We start from the raw sequence: 22,468 nt of genomic DNA, 5'->3' as shown, positions 1-22,468 counted from the left end.
ATGACAATCACTGGATTAGGTTGTACATCAAAATATCTTGAATGATGAATTCCTGCTTGGACGTTAGATGAAACAACACATTTCCTGAGTACCTCAGTAGGTACTATTTATTAGATTTTTTTATTAGACTTTTTAATAAAGCACTATGAATTAATTTATAAGACGATTACTCATGATTTGGGTCCGACCAAATCATGGGCTGGTGCCACCAACTGTAGAAGTTCGTGGCACAAGTAACACCAGGGAAAATGTTAGTCTGGAATAGTAATTAACACTTAGGGTAAGTGTTGATTTAGGGGGAACACATATGACAGGCACTAATTTGCAATATAGCCTTAGTCGTTAGTTTGGCTTTGACAACGATAAGGCTTAAGCAGACAGGCAGACAAGGGCATTCAGTGCCTTGCGAAAGTATTCGGCCCCCTTGAACTTTGCGAACTTTTGCCACATTTCAGGCTTCAAACATAAAGATATAAAACTGTATTTTTTTGTGAAGAATCAACAACAAGTGGGACACAATCATGAAGTGGAACGACATTTATTGGATATTTCAAACTTTTTTAACAAATCAAAAACTGAAAAATTGGGCGTGCAAAATTATTCAGCCCCTTTACTTTCAGTGCAGCAAACTCTCTCCAGAAGTTCAGTGAGGATCGCTGAATGATCCAATGTTGACCTAAATGACTAATGATGATAAATACAATCCACCTGTGTGTAATCAAGTCTCCGTATAAATGCACCTGCACTGTGATAGTCTCAGAGGTCCGTTAAAAGCGCAGAGAGCATCATGAAGAACAAGGAACACACCAGGCAGGTCCGAGATACTGTTGTGAAGAAGTTTAAAGCCGGATTTGGATACAAAAAGATTTCCCAAGCTTTAAACATCCCAAGGAGCACTGTGCAAGCGATAATATTGAAATGGAAGGAGTATCAGACCACTGCAAATCTACCAAGACCTGGCCGTCCCTCTAAACTTTCAGCTCATACAAGGAGAAGACTGATCAGAGATGCAGCCAAGAGGCCCATGATCACTCTGGATGAACTGCAGAGATCTACAGCTGAGGTGGGAGACTCTGTCCATAGGACAACAATCAGTCTATAGTCTATCAGTATATTGCACAAATCTGGCCTTTATGGAAGAGTGGCAAGAAGAAAGCCATTTCTTAAAGATATCCATAAAAAGTGTCATTTAAAGTTTGCCACAAGCCACCTGGGAGACACACCAAACATGTGGAAGAAGGTGCTCTGGTCAGATGAAACCAAAATTGAACTTTTTGGCAACAATGCAAAACGTTATGTTTGGCGTAAAAGCAACACAGCTGAACACACCATCCCCACTGTCAAACATGGTGGTGGCAGCATCATGGTTTGGGCCTGCTTTTCTTCAGCAGGGACAGGGAAGATGGTTAAAATTGATGGGAAGATGGATGGAGCCAAATACAGGACCATTCTGGAAGAAAAGACCAAGACTGGGACGGAGATTTGTCTTCCAACAAGACAATGATCCAAAACATAAAGCAAAATCTACAATGGAATGGTTCAAAAATAAACATATCCAGGTGTTAGAATGGCCAAGTCAAAGTCCAGACCTGAATCCAATCGAGAATCTGTGGAAAGAACTGAAAACTGCTGTTCACAAATGCTCTCCATCCAACCTCACTGAGCTCGAGCTGTTTTGCAAGGAGGAATGGGAAAAAATTTCAGTCTCTCGATGTGCAAAACTGATAGAGACATACCCCAAGCGACTTACAGCTGTAATCGCAGCAAAAGGTGGCGCTACAAAGTATTAACTTAAGGGGGCTGAATAATTTAGCACGCCCAATTTTTCAGTTTTTGATTTGTTAAAAAAGTTTGAAATATCCAATAAATGTCGTTCCACTTCATGATTGTGTCCCACTTGTTGTTGATTCTTCACAAAAAAATACAGTTTTATATCTTTATGTTTGAAGCCTGAAATGTGGCAAAAGGTCGCAAAGTTCAAGGGGGCCGAATACTTTCGCAAGGCACTGTAGAAGCACAGACTGACAGCAGAGAAGATGCTGAGACAGATATACAGCTCAACAGGGAGGGCAAACAAAATGGCTCGAGCAAAGGAACAGTTATAGTGGTGAGTTGCATCTCTAGACAGAGGAACAGTTATAGTGGTGAGTTATATCTCCAGACAGAGACACAATTATAGTGGTGTTGTATCTGTTCATCTGACAGAGGAACAGTTATAGTGGTGAGTTGTATCTCCAGACAGAGGAACAGTTATAGTGGTGAGTTATATCTCCAGACAGAGACACAATTATAGTGGTGTGGTATCTGTTCATCTGACAGAGGAACAGTTATAGTGGTGAGTTGTATCTCCAGACAGAGGAACAGTTATAGTGGTGAGTTATATCTCCAGACAGAGACACAATTATAGTGGTGTTGTATCTGTTCATCTGACAGAGGAACAGTTATAGTGGTGAGTTGTATCTCCAGACAGAGGAACAGTTATAGTGGTGAGTTGTATCTCCAGACAGAGGAACAGTTATAGTGGTGAGTTGTATCTCCAGACAGAGGAACAGTTATAGTGGTGAGTTGTATCTCCAGACAGAGGAACAGTTATAGTGGTGAGTTGTATCTCCAGACAGAGGAACAGTTATAGTGGTGAGTTGTATCTCCAGACAGAGGAACAGTTATAGTGGTGAGTTGTATCTTCAGACAGAGGAACAGTTATAGTGGTGAGTTGTATCTCCAGTGGTGTTTCTTCATATTGTATTTGTTTTGAACAGGAGCTGGTTAAAAAAGAGGAGAACCATGTCTCGCCAGTAACTGGGGGATTGGCGGTGCATGCATTGATGTGGGCTGGTGTGGATAAAATGCCAGGGCCGAATTCTTGTCCAGGTCCACCCGTGTTTTCCTGTCCTGTTTTGCTATATACTGTATATATACAACCTTACTGTACCTAGGGTTAAATTGTCTTTATAAACTGGGTGGGTCGAGTACTGATTGGCTGACAGCCGTGGTATATCAGATCGTATACCACGGGTATGACAAAACATTTATTTGTACTGCTCTAATTATGTTTCCAACCAGTTTATAATAGCAATAAAGGCACCTCGGTGTTTGTGATATATGGCCAATATACATTACCATGGCTAAGGGCTGTGTCCAGGCACTCCGCATTGCGTCGTGCTTAAGAACAGTCCTTAGCCATGGTATATTGGCCATGTACCACACCTCCTCTGGCCTTATTGCTTAAATATACACAGTGAATTAAAATAGAAGGCACTGCATACAACTTTACTATGAGTGCAAGATAAACATTTTCTGTGTGTTGCTAAATGACTTAGTAAACTCATCCTAATTTTTTTAATCCACAATGACTAAATCAAACCAACATCAAATAAACTTGAAACATGACACGTCATCCATTATCTACACCCGCTCCATATGGCCCCCGTTCTCTCCATAAGGCTCCCATTCTCTCCATATTGCTCCCGTTTACTCCATATGGCCCCCGTTCTCTCCAGACACCCAAATCCCTTTCCTGAGGCCAGGGGCTTTTGGTGTGGGAACCATTACATTGTTCCTCTTCCTCAGAGGGATGTAATGACGATGTTAAGCAATCACAGACACAACTGCAGACTCTCTGCCTCAAACTCTGACAGGATAGGCAACAATTGACAGTGTGCGTCTGCTCGGCTGGCCCAATTGCTAATTCATGCAAGTTGACAATCTGGAGAGGACAATTATGAGTGACGACGATAGTGACAATAAAGAGGAAAGAGCACTTACACAGAGAGACTAATGTGAGGTTTACATTTTGAGTGAGTAGAAGAAATCCATTGCAGCACAAAGAAGATGATGATACCACTATTACTGTAATGCATAGGCTACTGTACTAAGCACCATTTGCGTTACTGTATCTGTCTGTCTGCCTGTCTGCTGTTCTTCTTTGGTTGAGAAGAATTTGGCCTGAACATGAAACAAGAGAAATTCCACCAATAATATGTTTCTTCCAAAACTCAATGTAAAGATGAATGACAGTTAACGTCAGCGAGAAAGAACATTGGGTATTGAATTGTGCACTAAACTGGCTGCTGACTGAAACTCCATGTAAGTAAAGCAAACATGATGAAATCATCATGAAAAACAAATAGAAGTTGACACAAAAGAGGCATCTAAACTTTCAAAACGGGCTTACTTGATGCAGTAGCCAACTCATGGATATTGAATCCGAAATGCTTTCTATATGGATGAATATAATCATAAAATGGATATTAGATTGAGGTGGTTAAACAACACTCAATTGTACAATAAATGTAGCTATTTTAGAGCAATGCAGCTTTCTAACAATAGTTTGTAAACTAAATGTTGTTGAACATACAGATGGCTAGTGTTATCGTTTTCACTATAGTACTTGGTATTCCATCCATTATGTGGTAGGTTACATAGGAAGCTCTGCACCAGATCCCTGTATCAGCAAAAGAAAGGGCTCTTGTGAATATGACAGCCCCAGTGGATATGGGTCTAACAATCTCAGGGGAGCCAGCCCTGGCACACAGTAGTCTCCAGTCTCACAGTTATCAGACCTTGTTAGGAAAAGGAGTATATCTAAAATCCATCATAGAACAGGCAATGGCTTTTAGAGATCAGAATGATGTAGCAATGTCATAAATTGAATGACAATGATCTGATGATATGTCAAAAGTTCAGGAGGGTCACCTGCTTTCTGGCTACATAAACAAGCTCAAACAAGGTGATGTGGTAGTTTTGTTGAATGTTAACTGTGTAACCGTCTATGTAAAAAAATATATAAATATATTTTAAATCAACAACATTAACATGATTCTTGAACTCCCTTGAACTATGCGGAAACAATATAATGGCTGCAAACAGATTGTATTTTTCTAAGTGGTCCTATATATTTGCTTGTTACTGTGACTTTTTTTAAACATGAAACCCTTAAGCGAGTTTTGAAAAGTGAAACATATTTACAAGAGTATCAGTGTGGAGTTGGAGTGTTTGGAACAGGAAGTGTGTCATCAGATGAAGTCTTTTTCCGTCCTCTCTCTGCACTTGGTTCTCCACAGTGTGAAGGATCTGAGGGTGATGCTTAGTGAAATGCTCATTTTGCGTTCATGATTACCAAGGCCCATGGGCGATATTATGCACTAATGTGAACTAATGCAATAGATTACAGAGCACTGGCTCTGGGGAACAAACAGCAAACAGATGTGGTGTACTCAAAAATAAGGGGAAAAAACTGTTTAAAGTATTCAATGTGGTGGAGACTGTCCCTTGTAATTTAGTGTTGACAGAATGCACAATTTTGATACGCTTTGTCAGTCTCTCTTCCTTTTCTCATGATTCTGATGCTAGGCCAGGGACAGTCAATGGTGTGCTATTGTATGGTTTCTCAATCTAAAGTACACAACCCATTGACGGTATACAATGTACAACCATCTTAACATAGGAATACACCACCAATCTACACAATTGTATACACTGTTTACATTTACTGGATGGCCAAAATACTTCAACCCCTTTATTACCCAAAATATGTCACCCTGCATCAACACATCCCTGATAACAGACACAAATCAAAGATGTGCAGGTAAGCATTCCTGCACCAGTCTATCAGAATCATTGATTGTATAAAGATGAGTATGTACAGCATCCACACAGCACAGAAACACCTCTGTGTTGCTGCACTCGAGTTTGTATACACTGCCCTCTGGCGTTTACTTGCAGTTAAGACATTATCCAGACAATGAACGAACCAAAGTACAGGTAACTGCCAAAATAAAGGAAACACCAACATACAATCAAATCCAATTTTATTGGTCATATACACATGGGTAGCAGATGTTAATGCGAGTGCAGTAAAATGTTTGTGATTCTAGTCCTGACAGTGCAGTAATATCTAACAAGTAATCTAACAATTCCGCCACAACTACCTAATACACACAAATCTAAAGGGGTGAATGAGAATATGTACATTTAAATATATGGATGAGCGATGGCCAAGCGGCATAGGCAAGGTGCAAAAGATGGTATAAAATACAGTACATACATATATTAGTAATGCAAGATAAACATTAAAGTGGCATTATTTAAAGTGGCATTGTTTAAAGTGACTAGTGATCCATTTATTAAAAGTGGCCAGTGTTGGGTCTCTGTGTAGGCAGCAGACTCTGAGTTAGTGATTACTGTTTAGCAGTCTGATGGCCTTCCTGTGACATCGAGTGATGTAGGTGTCATGGAGGGCAGGTAGTTTGCCCCTGATGAGGCATTGTGCAGACCGCACCACCCTCTGGAGAGCCTTGCAGTTGATGGCGGTGTAATTGCCGTACCAGGTTGTGATTAAGCACGAGAGGATGCTCTCAATTGTGCATCTGTAAAAGTTTGTCAGGTTTTGGGTGACAAACCAAATTTCTTCTGCCTCCTGAGGTTGAAGAGGCGCTGTTGTGCCTTCTTTACCACACTATGTGTGAGTGGACAATTTCCGTTTGTCTGTGATGTGTACGCCGAGGAACTTAAAACTTTCCACCTTCTCCACTGCTGTCCATTCGTTGTGGATAGGGGGGTGCTCCCTCTGCTGTTTCCTGAAGTCCACAATCATCTCCTTAGTTTTGTTAATGTTGAGTGGGAGGTTGTTTTCCTGACACCACACTCACGAGTGCCCTCACCTTCTCCCTGTAGGTTGTCTCGTCGTTGTTGGTAATCAAGCCCACTGTAGTGTCGTCTGCAAACTTGATTAAGTTGGAGGCGTGCATAGCCACGCAGTCGTGGGTGAACAGGGAGTACAGGAGGGGGCTGAGCATGCACCCTTGTGGGGCCCCAGTGTTGAGGGTCAGAGAAGAGGTTGTTTTCTACCTTCACTACCTGGGGGCGGCCCGTCAGGAAGTCCAGGACCCAATTGCACAGGGTGGGGTTGAGACCCAGGGTCTCCAGCTTGATGAGCTTGGAGTGTCCTATGGTGTTGAATGCTGAGCTGTAGTCAATGCACAGCATTCTTACATAGATATTCCTCTTGTCCAGATGAGATAGTTATGCTCATCAAACCATTTAGTGACCACTCTTCCCCTGTGGATGGGAGCATTGTCATCCTATGAAGGCATAGGCATGGTAGCAAAAATAATTACATTAATCATAGTATGTTAATTGCATACTTAACTCAGAAGTAACACCTATGTGGAAGCACTCACTTTCAATATACTTTGTTTCCCTCGTTTACTCAAGTGTTTCCATTGTTTTGGCAGTTACCTGTACATGGACTAAGATGTAACAGAAGATATGGCAATTTCTCAACACTGTACACAATGTATAAAATGTATGACAAATTAAAACACTATGCTCATGTAAACAATTACAAAAATTATACACATTTTCAAAAATGTCAAATCATTTGTACATCAATTGCAGTGACATTTAACCAACATTTTTCATTTCTGCAGACTGAAGGTCTGAGTGTGAATGTTTATTCGATCCCTCTACTCAAGACAACAATTACACTTGATCTAAGTCAAAAGACCAAACAATGAGATCACAACATAGAAAAGTGAACACTGAAGAAAAAAATGAATGCATGTATTGACATGGCTATCATTTATTAGGCAAACGTAAACCACACTGGGTGAAATCACTGTATAAAGTACTGTAGAGCAGCATAGGCAGACAAATCGGAGTAAATTCAACTAACCAGGTTAAGTCCAGTATCCGTCACAATAATTACCTAGGCTAATACATAAACCAAACTTAGATTTAAATGATAACTTAATAACCATTTGCTTATGAAAGCAGGAAAGGAGAAGTCTGAAACAGTCCATTTCCAGTGACGAAAAAAAAAAAGTCCTAAAAGTTGTTTCAAGGTTACATAAACAGGAAGGTGGTAGGCCTATAGTAAGACTTGGAAAGATACCTGTAGACATTTTCAAACAGCACAAACAAATATTATAACACTACTCGTCTATGCCCCAAATGTCATTGACTCATGGTGATAGTCATACAACTCTTGAGCGATATATTTTTACATTACACACACACACACACACACACACACACACACACAGAGAAAACAAAAAATTTACAGAAATAAATAACACCTTAAAAATTATAATAGCAAAATATGAAATAACAGAGGTCTGGTGTGCCCAAATTGCTTGAAAAATTCAGAACGCTTCCTACACCATGTGCATTAATTTGTAACAGTTAATGCATAAATGAAGTAGAATCATAGAGCCCAAATTGAGTTCTGAAACCTGAGACAATTGTTTTTTCAGTTGAGCTATTCCTGCAGTAAGGCTTTCACTCTGCTCTCCCTGACTTATATACAGAATCAACAAGTAGTAGACCACAGCTTCAAAGCAGGCAGACAAGTTAACACAATCCAACCTAAGGCAAAAGACTATCTTAAGATCCTGCATAACATGAACAGAGTCCTGAATACCGTTTGGAAAAACAGTCGATCTAAAAAAATAAACATCTGAACAGTATTTGTGCGCACAAAAACTGGAATCCCTCAGATATTCGGTCCATGTTTTACCACTGTTACAGCATAGTCGGTTGTGAGGAATCCATAGGCAGAACAGAACAAGCAGCCTTTTCTATGTACATTTCACATAATACCCAGTAGCAGGAATCCCTGGCTTCAGGCTCTGATCATGTTTATCCAGTGAATAACTACTACTTATAAGCACAGACATGTTGCTCCCAACTCAAATATGCACTGGCTCAATAGTAGACATGATAGCTACTGCAGCTTCATATCATCACAAAAATAACTGCCTACTATGAGCGTCAACAGTCTATAAATTGAGTTTGAGGCAAGATACGTCAACATACAGCTTTTGTTTTGTAAACTAAGAACTCAAGCTGTAGGTCAGATAAAACCCTACCCAACATCAGTGCTTTGACAAAAACATGGTCCTTTGATTGCTGACTGTATGTCATATTAGACAGACCAGCGTATTAATAAACAAAAGGTAACTTCCTCTTAACACTTCTCATTTATACATGTTTTATCTAGTGCAACAATAACAATATGATATTCAAACAGTCATTTGTCAACTACCTCAACTGTTATATTAGATGGATGTGTATAGATCAGTGGGGGTAGGTCATTTATGGGTCAGGCCTTTCCTCCAGGTAAACTCTCAAAAGACGATTGTAGCATGAACTTCTCAGTGTATTTGAAACCTACGGAAGGCTATCAAATGTATTCTATTTATCTCAACACAAAACTTAAGACAAAGTTACTTACAACATGGCTGGTGAAGTCAACCAGAACAATAGCCTACCATTAGAACAGTTAAGCCCTTTCGTCAGTGGGTCCACTACATTCATTACTGATGGGTCTGGAATAGGCTCTCCTCTGTAGCATACTAGCTGGGTAGAGTAATGGCCTACTCCCTAGGAAGAGAAGGACAATATTAGGAGTAACCCTAAAGTAAGTTTGATACAAAGCGTAATAATGGCAATATGATATAGCTGTCCAACTCTAATATGGAACCCCACGACATTTACAACTACACTAACATCATGAAAATGGGATGAATTCATTTCAAACGTGTAGAAAATACATAAGATAAAGCTTTTAGCTCATACCTCTTGGGTTTGTCTGCACTCCATGACTGGGGTTAGCCACAGTGGGATGGTAGAGGGAGGCCAGGTCACTGGGGGTGTAGGAACGGAGGATGTTGATCATATTCCAGTCAGTCTCCATGCTGCTGCTGCTTGCAGAGGCTGGAGGGTTGGATGCTTTGACTGGGGCATAGGCTTGCAGCCTGTGAGAGGGAGAGGCTACATCTCTTCCTGAGGGAAGCAGTCTGTTGTACCTGTCCTCCATCCTAAAGCCAGTATCAACAGTGTCTGTTTCCCTTCCGGGGAGCACAGAGAATCTCTGCCTCTTACTGGAAGGTTCACCACCAAAGTCCATTGGGGGAAGACTACCAAACCGGCTGGAGAGGCATAGCCTGGCAGCATCTGAGGGCCAGATTACAACACTACCGCTCCTCACAGGACCGCTTCTTAAGCCGCTTGCCACTCTGCTGTCCGATGGGCTCTGCCTCTGTCTCTCCATTACAGGTTTGCTATATTTTCTACCATTGGTGTTGGATTGTTCTGCTGGCTCTGTAAACCTGGATTGGCCCTGGCTGGTGGTAGGCGGCATCATCATCATCCTGTACCGCTGATTGTCCAGGCCCAGGGCTCCCATCGCCTTCCGGGGTTCATTGATGAGAGACTGTTTAGGCCCATGAGGGTTGGAGGGGTGAGTCTTTCCTGTACGTTTTCCAGGAGACTGAGGGGTTGGGGATTTGGTCCGGCGAGGGTGTCTCCAATCTACAAGAGGCAGCAGGGTGACATCTTTGCCCTCAAGGGCAGGGGGGCAGCCAGTATAACGCTTCAGTTTTAGACTTCTGTTCTTCTTAGTTATGTCAGACTTCTCCTTGTGAAGCAGCTTCTTGTGTATGAGCAGGACCTCTGGATACATAGTGCTGAAGGCACAGGACGAACAGGCATTGGAAATCAACACATTCCTTGGTATTAGGGTGGCGGAGATGGAAAGTGAAACTTTTAAGGACAAATTTAAGGGTGCGCTGAAGCCCTCATCATTTATTTCCTTTCCTTCCATCTTCAGGTTAACAGGTACGGGGTGTTTTGTCTCCTGTCCTTCCATCTTCAGGTTAACAGGTACGGGGTGTTTTGTCTCCTGTCCTTCCATCTTCAGGTTAACAGGTACGGGGCATTTTATGTGTGCAGAAGAAGAGTGAGCAGCCGTAGAAATCAATTTCCCATACTCAGCATTCACTTGAGCAAGTGGGCTGGCAATCTTGACACCGATGCTATTAAATCTATCCTCTGGTTTTATAATGGCACAAGGTTTGGTTGTAGGCCTGACATTGGGAGTTGGCCACAGTTTGGATCGGTTGGGGACCCGTTTGTCGTCTCCGTTTCTGGCAAATTCTCTCTCACTGGGAGATGGCACAGATATCACAGGCTTATTGGGGATGTCAGTGTAAGGTTTGTCCTTGTGACGTCTATCTAAGTGATATCTCAGTGAGGTTTTCTGGGCTGCAGCATAGTCACAGTATATACATTTGTATGGTTTTTCACCTGAAAGACAAAATAATTGCATAAGCATAATATGATCCTAACAGCAAATACAGTCTTCAGATGAATTAAATGCTGAAAGTACTATATACAGAAAACAGGGGTGTAACGGTTTGGTGCGTATTGCGGTTTTGGGGTCACGGTACAGTTAACGGGAAAATTAAACCCCCAACAGTTACTGTAGTTCATTTCTGTTTATTCCTGATTCCATCTTTGTTCATGTAATGCCTGATGAGAGCACAATCAGGAATACCAACATTTCACTTTGCATTTTCTTAAATGATTACTCATCAACAACACTAAAATAAAGTGCAACATGTGTATGAAATCAATATGTAAAAATTGTATAGGCCTATGCTGTTTTCTTACAAAAGAACAGAACTAGTTCCTGGTTGCGCCTCAAAAGGACAGCCTGAAATACAGCAATTAAGATTGTAATTTTTATTACAAAGCGATTTACACAAGAGGCATACAACGCAGCTTCGGAATAGCCTATAAGCCTAGTGTTTACTTAATTTTGTATGTATTCATTCGGATTCACAGTGCGGACCAAATCGAGGTCTCATTACCGAACGGTTCAGTACAGTTACACCTCTAGCACTCAGAGTAAGCCCATCCAACTTCATGTTAAACCTTAGACCCAAATAACAGCTATAAATCTCAACTTACATTTCCCAATTGTGCAGCCTATTTCAAGTTCCAATGTCACATGCACAAGTACAGTGAAATGCCTTTCTTGCAAGCTCTAAACCCAACAATGCAGTAATCAATATCCATGTAGCACTAAAAATAACAAATCAGGCTTCCCAGCATTATATAATGTTTACCTGTATGGGTCCTGAGGTGAATGTTGAGGTAATAGCTGGAACGGAATGTCTTGCCACAGTAACTACACTCCCTGGAGGACACAAGATGTTTCACCTTCATTTGATCAAATCCATCTTCACTTTTATCTGTAGAGAAAACAAAAACAGGAGATTGGGTCATGTGAAGAAATCAAATAGTCTACTTTCAAAAACTTGTGTGAAGCAAGTGGATTTGCATAACCTGTAAATGACCAGTAGAGGGAACCGTTGAAAATAAATGGCCATTTACAGGTTTTTCCCAATTTTTACACACTAAAACTTGCCCATGAGGGACAACAACCCAAACCTGTAACTCTTTTACCAGAAGCATACACCAAATTGGAATAGTACTGGCACATGTTTTGTCTTACACTGAGATTGCAATTTTACAACCATTTGGCAAAACAACACAATTATCTTTGGCACGACCTTCACAACTAAAATATTGTGTGCAAGTGAAAAGCAACACTGTTCAACAAGCTAAGCTCAATTACCAATTGATCACTTTTACACTTCACAGGTAGAGGTGGAAGTAGGTGTAGAGGTGTAGGAAAATCAGGAACAAGGAGAGTAATCTGACAAAATTTAGGCAAATGTGGTTTGACCTTGGGAGAGACTGGGCAGAGTGCGCAGGCCAATCTGAGCCGCTTCACCGTAGCATCTATTATCTGGACGTTCCAAAATGAGAATAGGTCCAATGTCTCCAGTACATAAACTCAGCAAAAAAAGAAACGTCCTCTTACTGTCAACAGCGTTAATTTTCAGCCAACTTAACATGTGCAAATATTTGTATGAACATAAGACTCAACAACAGACAAACTGAACAAGTTTCACAGACGTGACCAAAATAAATGGAATAATGTGTCCCTGAACAAAGGAGGGTCAAAGTCAAAAGTAACAGTCAGTATCTGTTACTAGAATGTGGCCACCAGCTGCATTAAGTTCTTGCTTTGAGATGTTACCTCACTATTCCACCAGGCACCTGCAAGTTCCCGGGCATTTCTGGGGGGAATGGCCCTAGCCATCACCCTCCGATCCAACAGGTCCCAGACGTGCTCAATGGGATTTCGATTCGGGCTCGTTGCTGGCCATGGCAGAACACTGACATTCCTGTCTTGCAGGAAATCATGAGGGAGGATGTCGTCTTCCCTGTAACGCACAGAGTTGAGATTGCCTGCAATGACAACAAGCTCAGTCCAATGATGCTATGACACACCGCCCCAGACCATGACACACCCTCCAGCTCCAAATTGATGCCGCTCCAGAGTACAGGTCTCGGTGTAACGCTCATTCCTTCAACGATAAACGCGAATCTGACCATCAACCCATGTGAGACAAAACCGCTACTCGTCAGTAAAGAGCACTTTTTGCCAGTCCTGTCTGGTCCAGCGACAGGGGGTGTGTGCCCATAGGAGACGTTGCTGCCGGTGATGTCTGGTGAGAACCTGCCTTACAACAGGCCTACAAGCCCTCAGTCCAGCCTCTCTCAGCCTATAGCGGACCGTCTGAGCCCTGATGGAGTGATGTTCGGATGTACCGATCCTGTGCAGGTGTTGTTACACGTGGTCTGCCACTGCAAGGACGATCAGCTGTCCGTCCTGTCTCCCTGTAGCGCTGTCTTAGGCGTCTCACAGTACGGACATTGCCATTTAATGCCCTGGCCACATCTGCAGTCCTCTTGCCTCCTTGCAGCATGCCTAAGGAGACCCTGGGCATCTTTCTTTTGGCGTTTTTCAGTAGAAAGTCCTCTTAAGTTTTCATAACTGTGACCTTAATTGCCTACCATCTGTAAGTTGTTAGTGTCTTAACGACCGTTCCACAGGTGCATGTTCATTAATTGTTTATGGTTCATTGAACAAGCATGGAAACCGTGTTTAACTTCTCTAGGCTAGGGGGCAGCATTTGGAATTTTGGATGAAAAGCATGCCCAAACTAAACTGCTTGCTACTCAGGCCCAGAAGATATATGCATATAATTGGTAGATTTGGATAGAAAACACTCTAAAGTTCCCAAAACTGTTAAAATAGTGTCTGTGAGTAAAACAGAACTGATTTGGCAGGCGAAAACCTGAGAAAAATCCATCCAGGAAGTAGGATTATTTTTTGTTTTGTAGTTTTCTATTCAATACCATTACAGTATCCATTGACTTAGGACTCAAATTGCAGTTCCTATGCCTTCCACTAGATGTCAACAGTCTTTAGAAAAATTTCAGGCTTGTATTCTGAAAAATGAGGGAGTGAGAGAAGTCTGAATGAGTGGACCCTGCAGTGTCACAGAGCTTTTTCATGCGCGTGACCGAGAGAGTGCCTTTCTTGTTAACCTTTTATATCGACGACGTTATTCCACCATAATTTGCAAATAAATTCATAAAAAAATCCTACAATGTGATTTTCTGGATTTTTTTTGTTCTCCTTTTGTCTGTCATAGCTGAAGTGCACCTATGATGAAAATTACAGGCCTCTCATCTTTTTAAGTGGGAGAACTTGCACAATTGGTGGCTGACTAAATACTTTTTTGCCCCACTAACAAATTATTAGTCTTTACACTGAAATATGTTCTGATAGTAGTAGTGATGCACCGATATTACATTTTTGGCCGAAACCGATATCCGATATTTTCCTTGCCAAAAAAACAATACTGAACCAATATTTAAGATTTTAGCAGCCTTAAGCATTCTAGTACAGTTAAATAGTTAACACACACACACACACACACACACACGCAGAGGTCTAAGGCACTGCATCTCAGCTCAAGAGGCATCACTACAGTCCCTGATTCGAATCCGGGCTCTCTCACATCCGGCCGTGATTGGGAGTCCCATAGGGCGGCACACAATTGGCCCAGCGTCGTCCGGGGCGTCATTGTAAATAAGAATTTGTTCTTAACTGACTTGCCTAGTTAAATCAAGGTTACACACACTACACTGATCAAAAACTATTTTTGTTGGCATTTACGTATGTACCCATTACCAGTAAAACGTAATCAAAACCGATTTCTTTCACTTACTTGCTGTGCTGTTTCGTTGTTCAGTTGTTTCATTTTCAAATCAGGATTTCTATGGAAAACTGTTTGTGTCTTTGCGTGTCAAAAAAGATACACGTCAAATAACACGACATAATCCATTTTAGTAGCTATAGTTAGCGAGCTAACTATATAGCTAGGTGTCATCTAAAATAACCCTAATTTATAAGTTCTTATTTGATTAATGGTGGCCGGACCCATCTATGTGAAGCTAGCCACAATAAGGATTAGCCACAATAGTGGATTTGCGGTTAGCCTTCAAAAGTGAAGTGTGGCATAATTGTACTATATGTATTCATCTGCATCACTGTCAATGACACACTTATTTTAAAGGCAAACTGTAAATTCCACTATTGTGCCTAATCCTTATTGTGGCTAGCTTCACAACACATAACCCGGTCTGGTCGTGCCTCACTAGCCAGATGAAGCTAGTTGACTGCTTATAACGTTAGCTTTGGGCAACAGGGTTAAGTAGCTGGCTAGCTATTTAAGTAAAAATTCAATAGGCAAACAACAAGTGGCAACCTTGCTAATACTTACAAGGATTCCTAAATCATTGCTAAGAATAATGAAAATGACTGCAGTTTTGACCGGTCATTGTTTTCAGGCTGGTTATATTGGTGCTAGCTAGGTACCAAGCTAAAGCTAGCTACCCCAGAAGTTGCAGTCGAACAAATAATGCTTTATTACCAACGCGGTATTGTAAACATCATTCGTAGCCGGTGTTTGCAGAGTTTTGTACAGCTTTGACAGTGCTACTCTTATCTTTTGTGACAAGCAAAGACCCAAACGGCATTCCATAGTATGTATATCGTGACGCTAATAGCAGTGACACTATTACTGTGTAACTCCGGTACGGCAACATCTGAAAAATAGTACACATGCTAGTGTGCACCGGTGCTTGACCAGTTGGCGAAAGCAAACATCACCCACGGTTGATTGTCAAGGGCAATGAATTCCATTATCTTGGAGTTAATGGATTTCGCCTTTGAGTTGTCTCGCTGAATTTTCCTTACTCTTTAAAATGACTGCTCGACTTGTTGACTGCTCGATCCATACAGCAGACATTGTGTGGGCTAGGTTTGGAATGCTGTGTTACACGTGTCGCGCAAAATTTACGAGGCGTTATTACGTAATGTACCTACCTACAACTAAACATCGAACCGATACCGATGATGGCATTTTTAGCTAATATTGGCTGATTCAGAAATGTTCACCGATATATCGTGCATCCCTAGACAGTGTGTTGAATATGTCACAGTGTGATCTTGGTTGTCACTAAGTTAGATTCATTTGATGATTTTTTTCTCATTTGTATGCAGTTTCATTTTGAGCAGGGAGTACATGATGTTGATTTCTGTGTTTCATTTTGGAAGATGTCTGTGGGGTTTGGGGAAATTGGCTAACTGTTTTGTGTTCAGAGTTTTGAGTACCAGAGATGTAGTTTCAGCAAACGTGTGTTAACAATTGGGAAAAACTGTAAATCCACCTTTCCTCATTAGAAAACAAATGTTTGTTTCTTAAACATTAAGTTGCTGTATTTACCTGAAAATAAGGCATCTCCCGGTGCTCCGTCATCTGACCCTTCTTCAGACCCCTCTTCTTTGGGGGACCCTGCTCTGGAGAGCTTGCCATCAATGAAGGCGGTGGGGCTCTCCTCCTCACCCCTCTCCCTCTTGTGCACCCTGGAGTGGAGAACAAGCTGGTGGTACGTCCTGAATGTCCTCCCACAGTCCTCACAGTGCGTCGGCTTGTCATTTCGACTTGACTTCTGATCAGGTTCTGGTGATGGGGTCTCTCCAGCAGTCTGTCTGGATCTCAGTTCTCTACCCAAGTTGTCTTTAACACACTTGTCACCTTCTTGGCCTTCTGACCAGATGTTTGTCAGTTCTTTATCTGAGCCAGAGTCCTCGTTGTTAGAGCTGTGGTCTTGGATTAGGCCTAGATCTTTAGCCATACTTGGACAAACTGCTATCTTTCCCTTGGTGGCAAGTTGCCAGGCCTGATAGGTGTTGAAAGGGTCTAGTTGGGCAATCCCCCTAGAAGATCTCTCTGGTATACTACTTTCCTCAGAGAGGGGGCGAAGGTTGAGTACCTGTAAAAAACCTTGTTGACTGAGGGGATCTTCCTGTCTATCCTTCTCTCTGTTTTCATCAGCCTCTAATTCTTTACTATGTACTTTGCTGTGTTCCACCAAATGGTGTTTATCGGGAAAAAAGAAGCCACAGGTAAAGCACATTTTGTAAGGGGTGATTACGGGCTCTGGGACTTGGTCTTGGATGACTTCATTGATAATAACTGGACCATCCAGGTTCTGCTGGGCCTTAGCCTTATGGAACCTCATATGGTTCCTGAGAAACCAGGGTTCTTTGAACCGCCGGCCACAAAAGTTACAGTGAAATGTGAAACAGTCCTTGTGTGTCCTCATGTGGCTCTCCAGCTCACTGGCACCCTCTGTGGCCTGATCACACACAACGCAGCTAAATACCACCTCCTTCACAGATGGCAACCTGGGTTTGGACCGGGCCCTCTCACCTGGGATCAAGAACTCTGCCTCCACACGCAGAACTGTCGTTTCGAACAGTGTTGTGGGGTGCTGGGTCAGGACGTGTGGGCCCAGGTCATCTTGGTGTGTGAAGGTCTGGTCACAAAACACACAGTCCAGGACTTCCAGCAGACTTCCCTCGGGCTGAGCCTCGGCTTTGTTAGTGATGGTGGCACTGTGAGGAGTCATGCTGGAGCCAGACCCTGGCATGCTAGCACCACTACTAATATTTAGAATGTCTTGTCCAAGTCCATCTGGACTTTCCACATATGGCAACAGGTGAGTTGGCATTTCCTAAAAAGTTGTGCAATTGATCTATATACTTAAGTATTCTATAAGTAAGGAGTTACTGGATGACGTTTCTGAATATCAATGTGGAAGATTGTCAGTGATTCATCCAGGGGAGTTAGGTCTTCGTAGGTAGATTCCTGTAAAACACAAAATAACAAGGAAAAGGTTAGGCTAATGTAGTATCATCATGGAACAGTGCTATCCGGGGATCCTTGGGACATCCCTACCCTAAATCCTAACCTTAACCCCTACCCTTAACCATTTTACATTTCAACTTCAATGGGGTAGGGACATCCCAAGGATCCCAGAGAGCACAGACCTATCATTATGGCAAGGTGAGGCCTATGAATGCTAAAAGGCACCAAGCTACCTCAAATAACAAGGAAATTGAGTTCTCAAATTGAAACTGAATATGAGATTTCCTCTTAGCATATAGTACTGTGAAGAATGCATAATTTTATTGCACATGGCTACATATTTAACACATCATTTGACAGTTTGCCATTAATGCAAAGCCTTGGCTTGTGGTTATATTTTTAGCAGTTGGATAAAATGTGGAATAAATGGACAAACTAGATACATGAATACATCCTAATTAAAAGTATGGCATTGCATAAACAGTTTGATAGTCTCTACAAACAGCTTGTAATTTAAATGAAATCATTAAATATTTGTTTAACTATTTTGGTTTCCACTTCCATACTGAAATAGCAGAATGTGTTCATTCTTTGTTCAACAAGCCAAGACAAGATGACCTGTGTTGGCAATCAGTGGAAGTTGTCGACTAAGGAAGTGTCATCAAACATGATGAGAAAATAATATAGTCTTAAAATATTAGGATTCTCTGTGACCCATCCCAGTCAGCCACCTATTTTATATAAGATAGTAAAGTAGCACGTTATTTGACTGATGTTTAATCAGCTTTGCAAACAGGTCTCCAATTTGTTATCCAACACATGCAACGTGATAAAAGACAAATGAGCCACTCGTCGAGTTAATCCAAAGGTTATGAATCTGTAATGCAAGCCAAATTAGAAGGCTAATATGTGAAGGCTTAAAGTACATAGCTAGCTAGTTATTAATGTCCCACATAAAAATAAATCGTGCTTTTCTATTGGATTATTTTCAATATAGTTAGAACTCAATACAGTCACTTCTGTAACTCATTCTGCTACATCCTACTAACGTTAGCCAGTTAACCACTGATAGACACGGGGACAGCAACTTCCTATCAAACATTGCGAAATTCAGCAAATTAGCTTTCTAGCTAGCCAAGCGCGGAAATTCCTAATTTAACATGCACAAAGACATAGTTAATGGGTGAAAGATAGGAAATGAAACATATCCTAATTAACCATCATTTCAGTTCATTTTACGAAATAGTTGAATAACGTTAGCTAATTTAGTTAGCTAGCAATCAATCAATACGCTCGTTTTATATAAACTGCAGATAACTCACCAATACCTACCAATTCAGGCTTTCCAGGTAAACGTTCAATTAATCGAAATTATATATCTAAGTGAAATAAACTGCGTGTTACATCCTGTCGCTAAACTAGCCAATTCATGAATAATAGCAGCTAGACAAATGTGTTCACCTTGCTACAATTTTCGGTCATATTGTTCTTACTCAATGTTTGCAAGTCGCTATGTGGAGCTGTTGAATTGTGAGGCGCGCGCTCAACGAATCGGGGACAGAAGTAGAGCGTGCACTACAGCCCCAAAAGCGAAACAGGGACAACAGTCACGTGGTCGCAATTTTTGACAAAGTAAATAATTATATAAAGTAAAATGTATAATACAATGTAACATAATTACATAATAAACAATAGTGGGGCACACACATATGTATCTATTGCACACACATATTTATCTCTTATGAAAGCAAGGTAACAGAACGTCTGTAGATCTATTACAAAACACAAGAACAATAACAAGGTGGACTGCCCTCATTGTAATGGCGGTTGTGTCATGCGGATGGTTAGTCACCTATTGAGTTGGTCTGAAAGTTAGAGGACAGGCCTAGATAAGATTATTGGCTATTTGTTGAAAGATAACAGTGTGATTCTATTCTGTATATGGGATGGTACACATTTGGTTGTATCCTACATCATTTCCCATTTGAGACAGTCACAGTTAGTTAGCAAATAGGCCTAAATAAAATAGCAATGTTATATGAACTTTGTTCTAAGCAAAAGTCTCAACGCCATGTTGTTCAGACAAAGAGTTGACTTTTACATGTCTCTCACTCCACTTCCCATTGCAACAGAACAGAGCACCGTGTGGAGAGGGGGGATGGGGACCTGCAACTCACAGCTACATGTGGGATGATGTGCTATGCAGCAACAGGTCACTGTGTGTTTCCAGCATTGAATGATAGCCTTATAGCTTTGTATTTATATCAAATTATCACTGCAAAAGTAATTAGGCTATTCAACCCTTTTTTCTTATTTGAGATACACATTTGAATGTTTTTTGGAAATCAGGTTATATTTTAGTTTTGGTCAGATGTAGACTATGGAAACTCAAAAAGTATGAATACTTGTCCTATTGTAAGACACCAAAATGTTCAGAAATAACCATCATAATTCAATCCATAGCGTACCATAGCCTACAATGCAACCATGAAATACAGGGATCTACTGAATGGAAAATGAAAAATCTATGAAGTGAACTAACATACATTCTATTCAAGGTGAGCTAGGCAAAACTTGATTTCTACATGTATTTATTAATAACCAATGTAAAGTTAAGACCAATACTTTATTCTTTCTTAGTACAATTGATCACATTTCCTCCTCTTTTCATCAGAGTACATGCATGTCAAAGCAACTGCTTCACCCCTCCCCCACCCCAGCTCCTCTGACAGCTGGCAATAGCATGGATCTCATTGTGGTTCCACTTTCAATTATTATGCCATTGACTACTCTATTCACAATGTGCTTTTTCACAGAAAGTATGTATTAGTACTACTTTACCTCATGAATACTCACCCTTTTTGATTTTGTGATGGCTCAAGATAGTCAGGAAACCCAAACACAATCACACTGTCTCTGGATGTTGGATGTTAACCCCACCCTAATCCTCCTCTTTCTACTAGCTTAGGTAAACAACTCTTAAGTGATAAAGGTTCCATGTTACAGCTTTGTTAGTTTTAGTTCATTTAGAGACTTGATGATTAATGAACAACGAGCTCTAGATAGTTTTACTTGCATTGCTGGTTAGACTTAAAACAATTATTACATCACAGAATTATATAGAAGAAAACACATAAGAATTATAAGATCTCCTTGTTTTTCATTGGCATGATAGTCAACAAAATAGACATTGAGATGAATATGAGAGACTGAAAAACAGCTACTACCTCAAGGCCATCAGACTGTTGAACAGCCACCACTAACATTGAGTGGCTGCTGCCAACATACTGACTCAACTCCAGCCATTTTAATAATAAAAAAATGAATGTAAAAATGTATCACTAGCCACTTTAAACAATGCCACTTAATATAATGTTTACATACCCTACATTACTCATATCATATGTATATACTGTACTCTATACCATCTACTGCATCTTGCCATCTTTATGTAATACATGTATCACTAGCCACTTTAAACAATGCCACTTTTATATGTTTACATACCCTACATTACTCATCTCATATGTATATACTGTTCTCTATACCATCTACTGCATCTTGCCTATGCCGTTCTGTACCATCTCTCATTCATATATTTTTATGTACATATCCTTCATCCCTTTACACTTGTGTGTATAAGGTAGTTCTTGTGAAATTGTTCGGTTAGATTACTTGTTGATTATTACTGCATTGTCAGAACTAGAAGCACAAGCATTTCGCAACACTCGCATTAACATCTGCTAACCATGTGTATGTGACAAATAAAATGTTGATTTGATTTGATGTCCAATGAAGAAGGCATTCATCACACCAGACTGAACCATTCTTTTACAAAATTAATGTTCTCAATGAAACCCATCCCCAACTGTTGAGGGTGAAGAACAGTGAACAAATCCACACGGACTGCTGTCTGCAGGCATTTGCCAAAACATCTCCAGCAACTGGCTGAAACGTTGGCATGTACAGTAGCTCCACCCAGCCTGCATGTTGAACCCAGAAAGAACCCAGAACACACAGGCAATTGTGTGGAGCACCACCACAGCCATTTGGGACATGTCCAACTCCCTCTGTTGTCTACAGAGCAGGTTATAGCAAACACCAAGAAAATGTCCCCAGGAGGTATTCTGGTCTCTGAGTGACATGATTTTGATGTCTCAATAACCCACCAGGCTTGTGTCAGAAACATGAATTTAGGCTACATAATACATCAATGTCAGAAATAAAACCTGTTATGGGAGAAACAAACTCACAGAGCAGTCATATCTTTCTGGCACCATAGATACATTAATATTGTGTTGACAGCCAAATAGATTTCCAGTGTCATGTTTATATTCAAATTAAGTTTTGATCATAATTTCATGTGATCATTGCTTCATTTATTTGGCCTATGTAAATGTCTTGAACTGAACATATGGCCAAGGAGGGGATTCTATTCTTCACCAACATATTGCTTATTGTTGAATAAAGAAGCAATACTGTACCTATTTTACTTTAAGTGTATAAAACAACATTTGGTTATTTGTAGCCTTTTTTATGTCCTT

At 40.9% G+C, this 22,468-nt stretch overlaps 1 protein-coding gene across 3 annotated transcripts; it reads right to left on the bottom strand.

Moving 5' to 3' along the window:
- Nucleotides 1-7,566: 7,566 nt before the first annotated feature.
- LOC110532612 (zinc finger protein 217) lies at nucleotides 7,567-19,526 on the bottom strand. Of its 3 annotated transcripts, none has more exons than XM_021616666.3 (5): nucleotides 19,257-19,526; nucleotides 16,497-17,924; nucleotides 11,913-12,038; nucleotides 9,580-11,088; nucleotides 7,567-9,384 (listed from the first exon to the last, which is right to left on the bottom strand). In XM_021616666.3, exons 2-5 carry the CDS (start codon nucleotides 17,785-17,787, stop codon nucleotides 9,284-9,286), a joined length of 3,027 nt encoding a protein of 1,008 aa, XP_021472341.3. In that variant the 5' UTR covers nucleotides 17,788-17,924; nucleotides 19,257-19,526; the 3' UTR covers nucleotides 7,567-9,283. The 3 variants fall into 3 exon arrangements, with proteins under 3 accessions (XP_021472341.3, XP_090041269.1, XP_090041268.1); XM_090185143.1 differs by having other exon boundaries at nucleotides 19,418-19,509; XM_090185142.1 differs by having other exon boundaries at nucleotides 19,386-19,489.
- Nucleotides 19,527-22,468: the final 2,942 nt, after the last annotated feature.

This window comes from Oncorhynchus mykiss, chromosome 9 (assembly GCF_057628025.1).
Source record: "Oncorhynchus mykiss isolate SJ-2025 chromosome 9, ASM5762802v1, whole genome shotgun sequence".
In the NCBI taxonomy this organism is placed as follows: Eukaryota; Metazoa; Chordata; class Actinopteri; order Salmoniformes; family Salmonidae; genus Oncorhynchus; species Oncorhynchus mykiss.
Note: the sequence above shows the minus strand (reverse complement) of the source record. Positions and strands in the feature narration are given on the sequence as shown.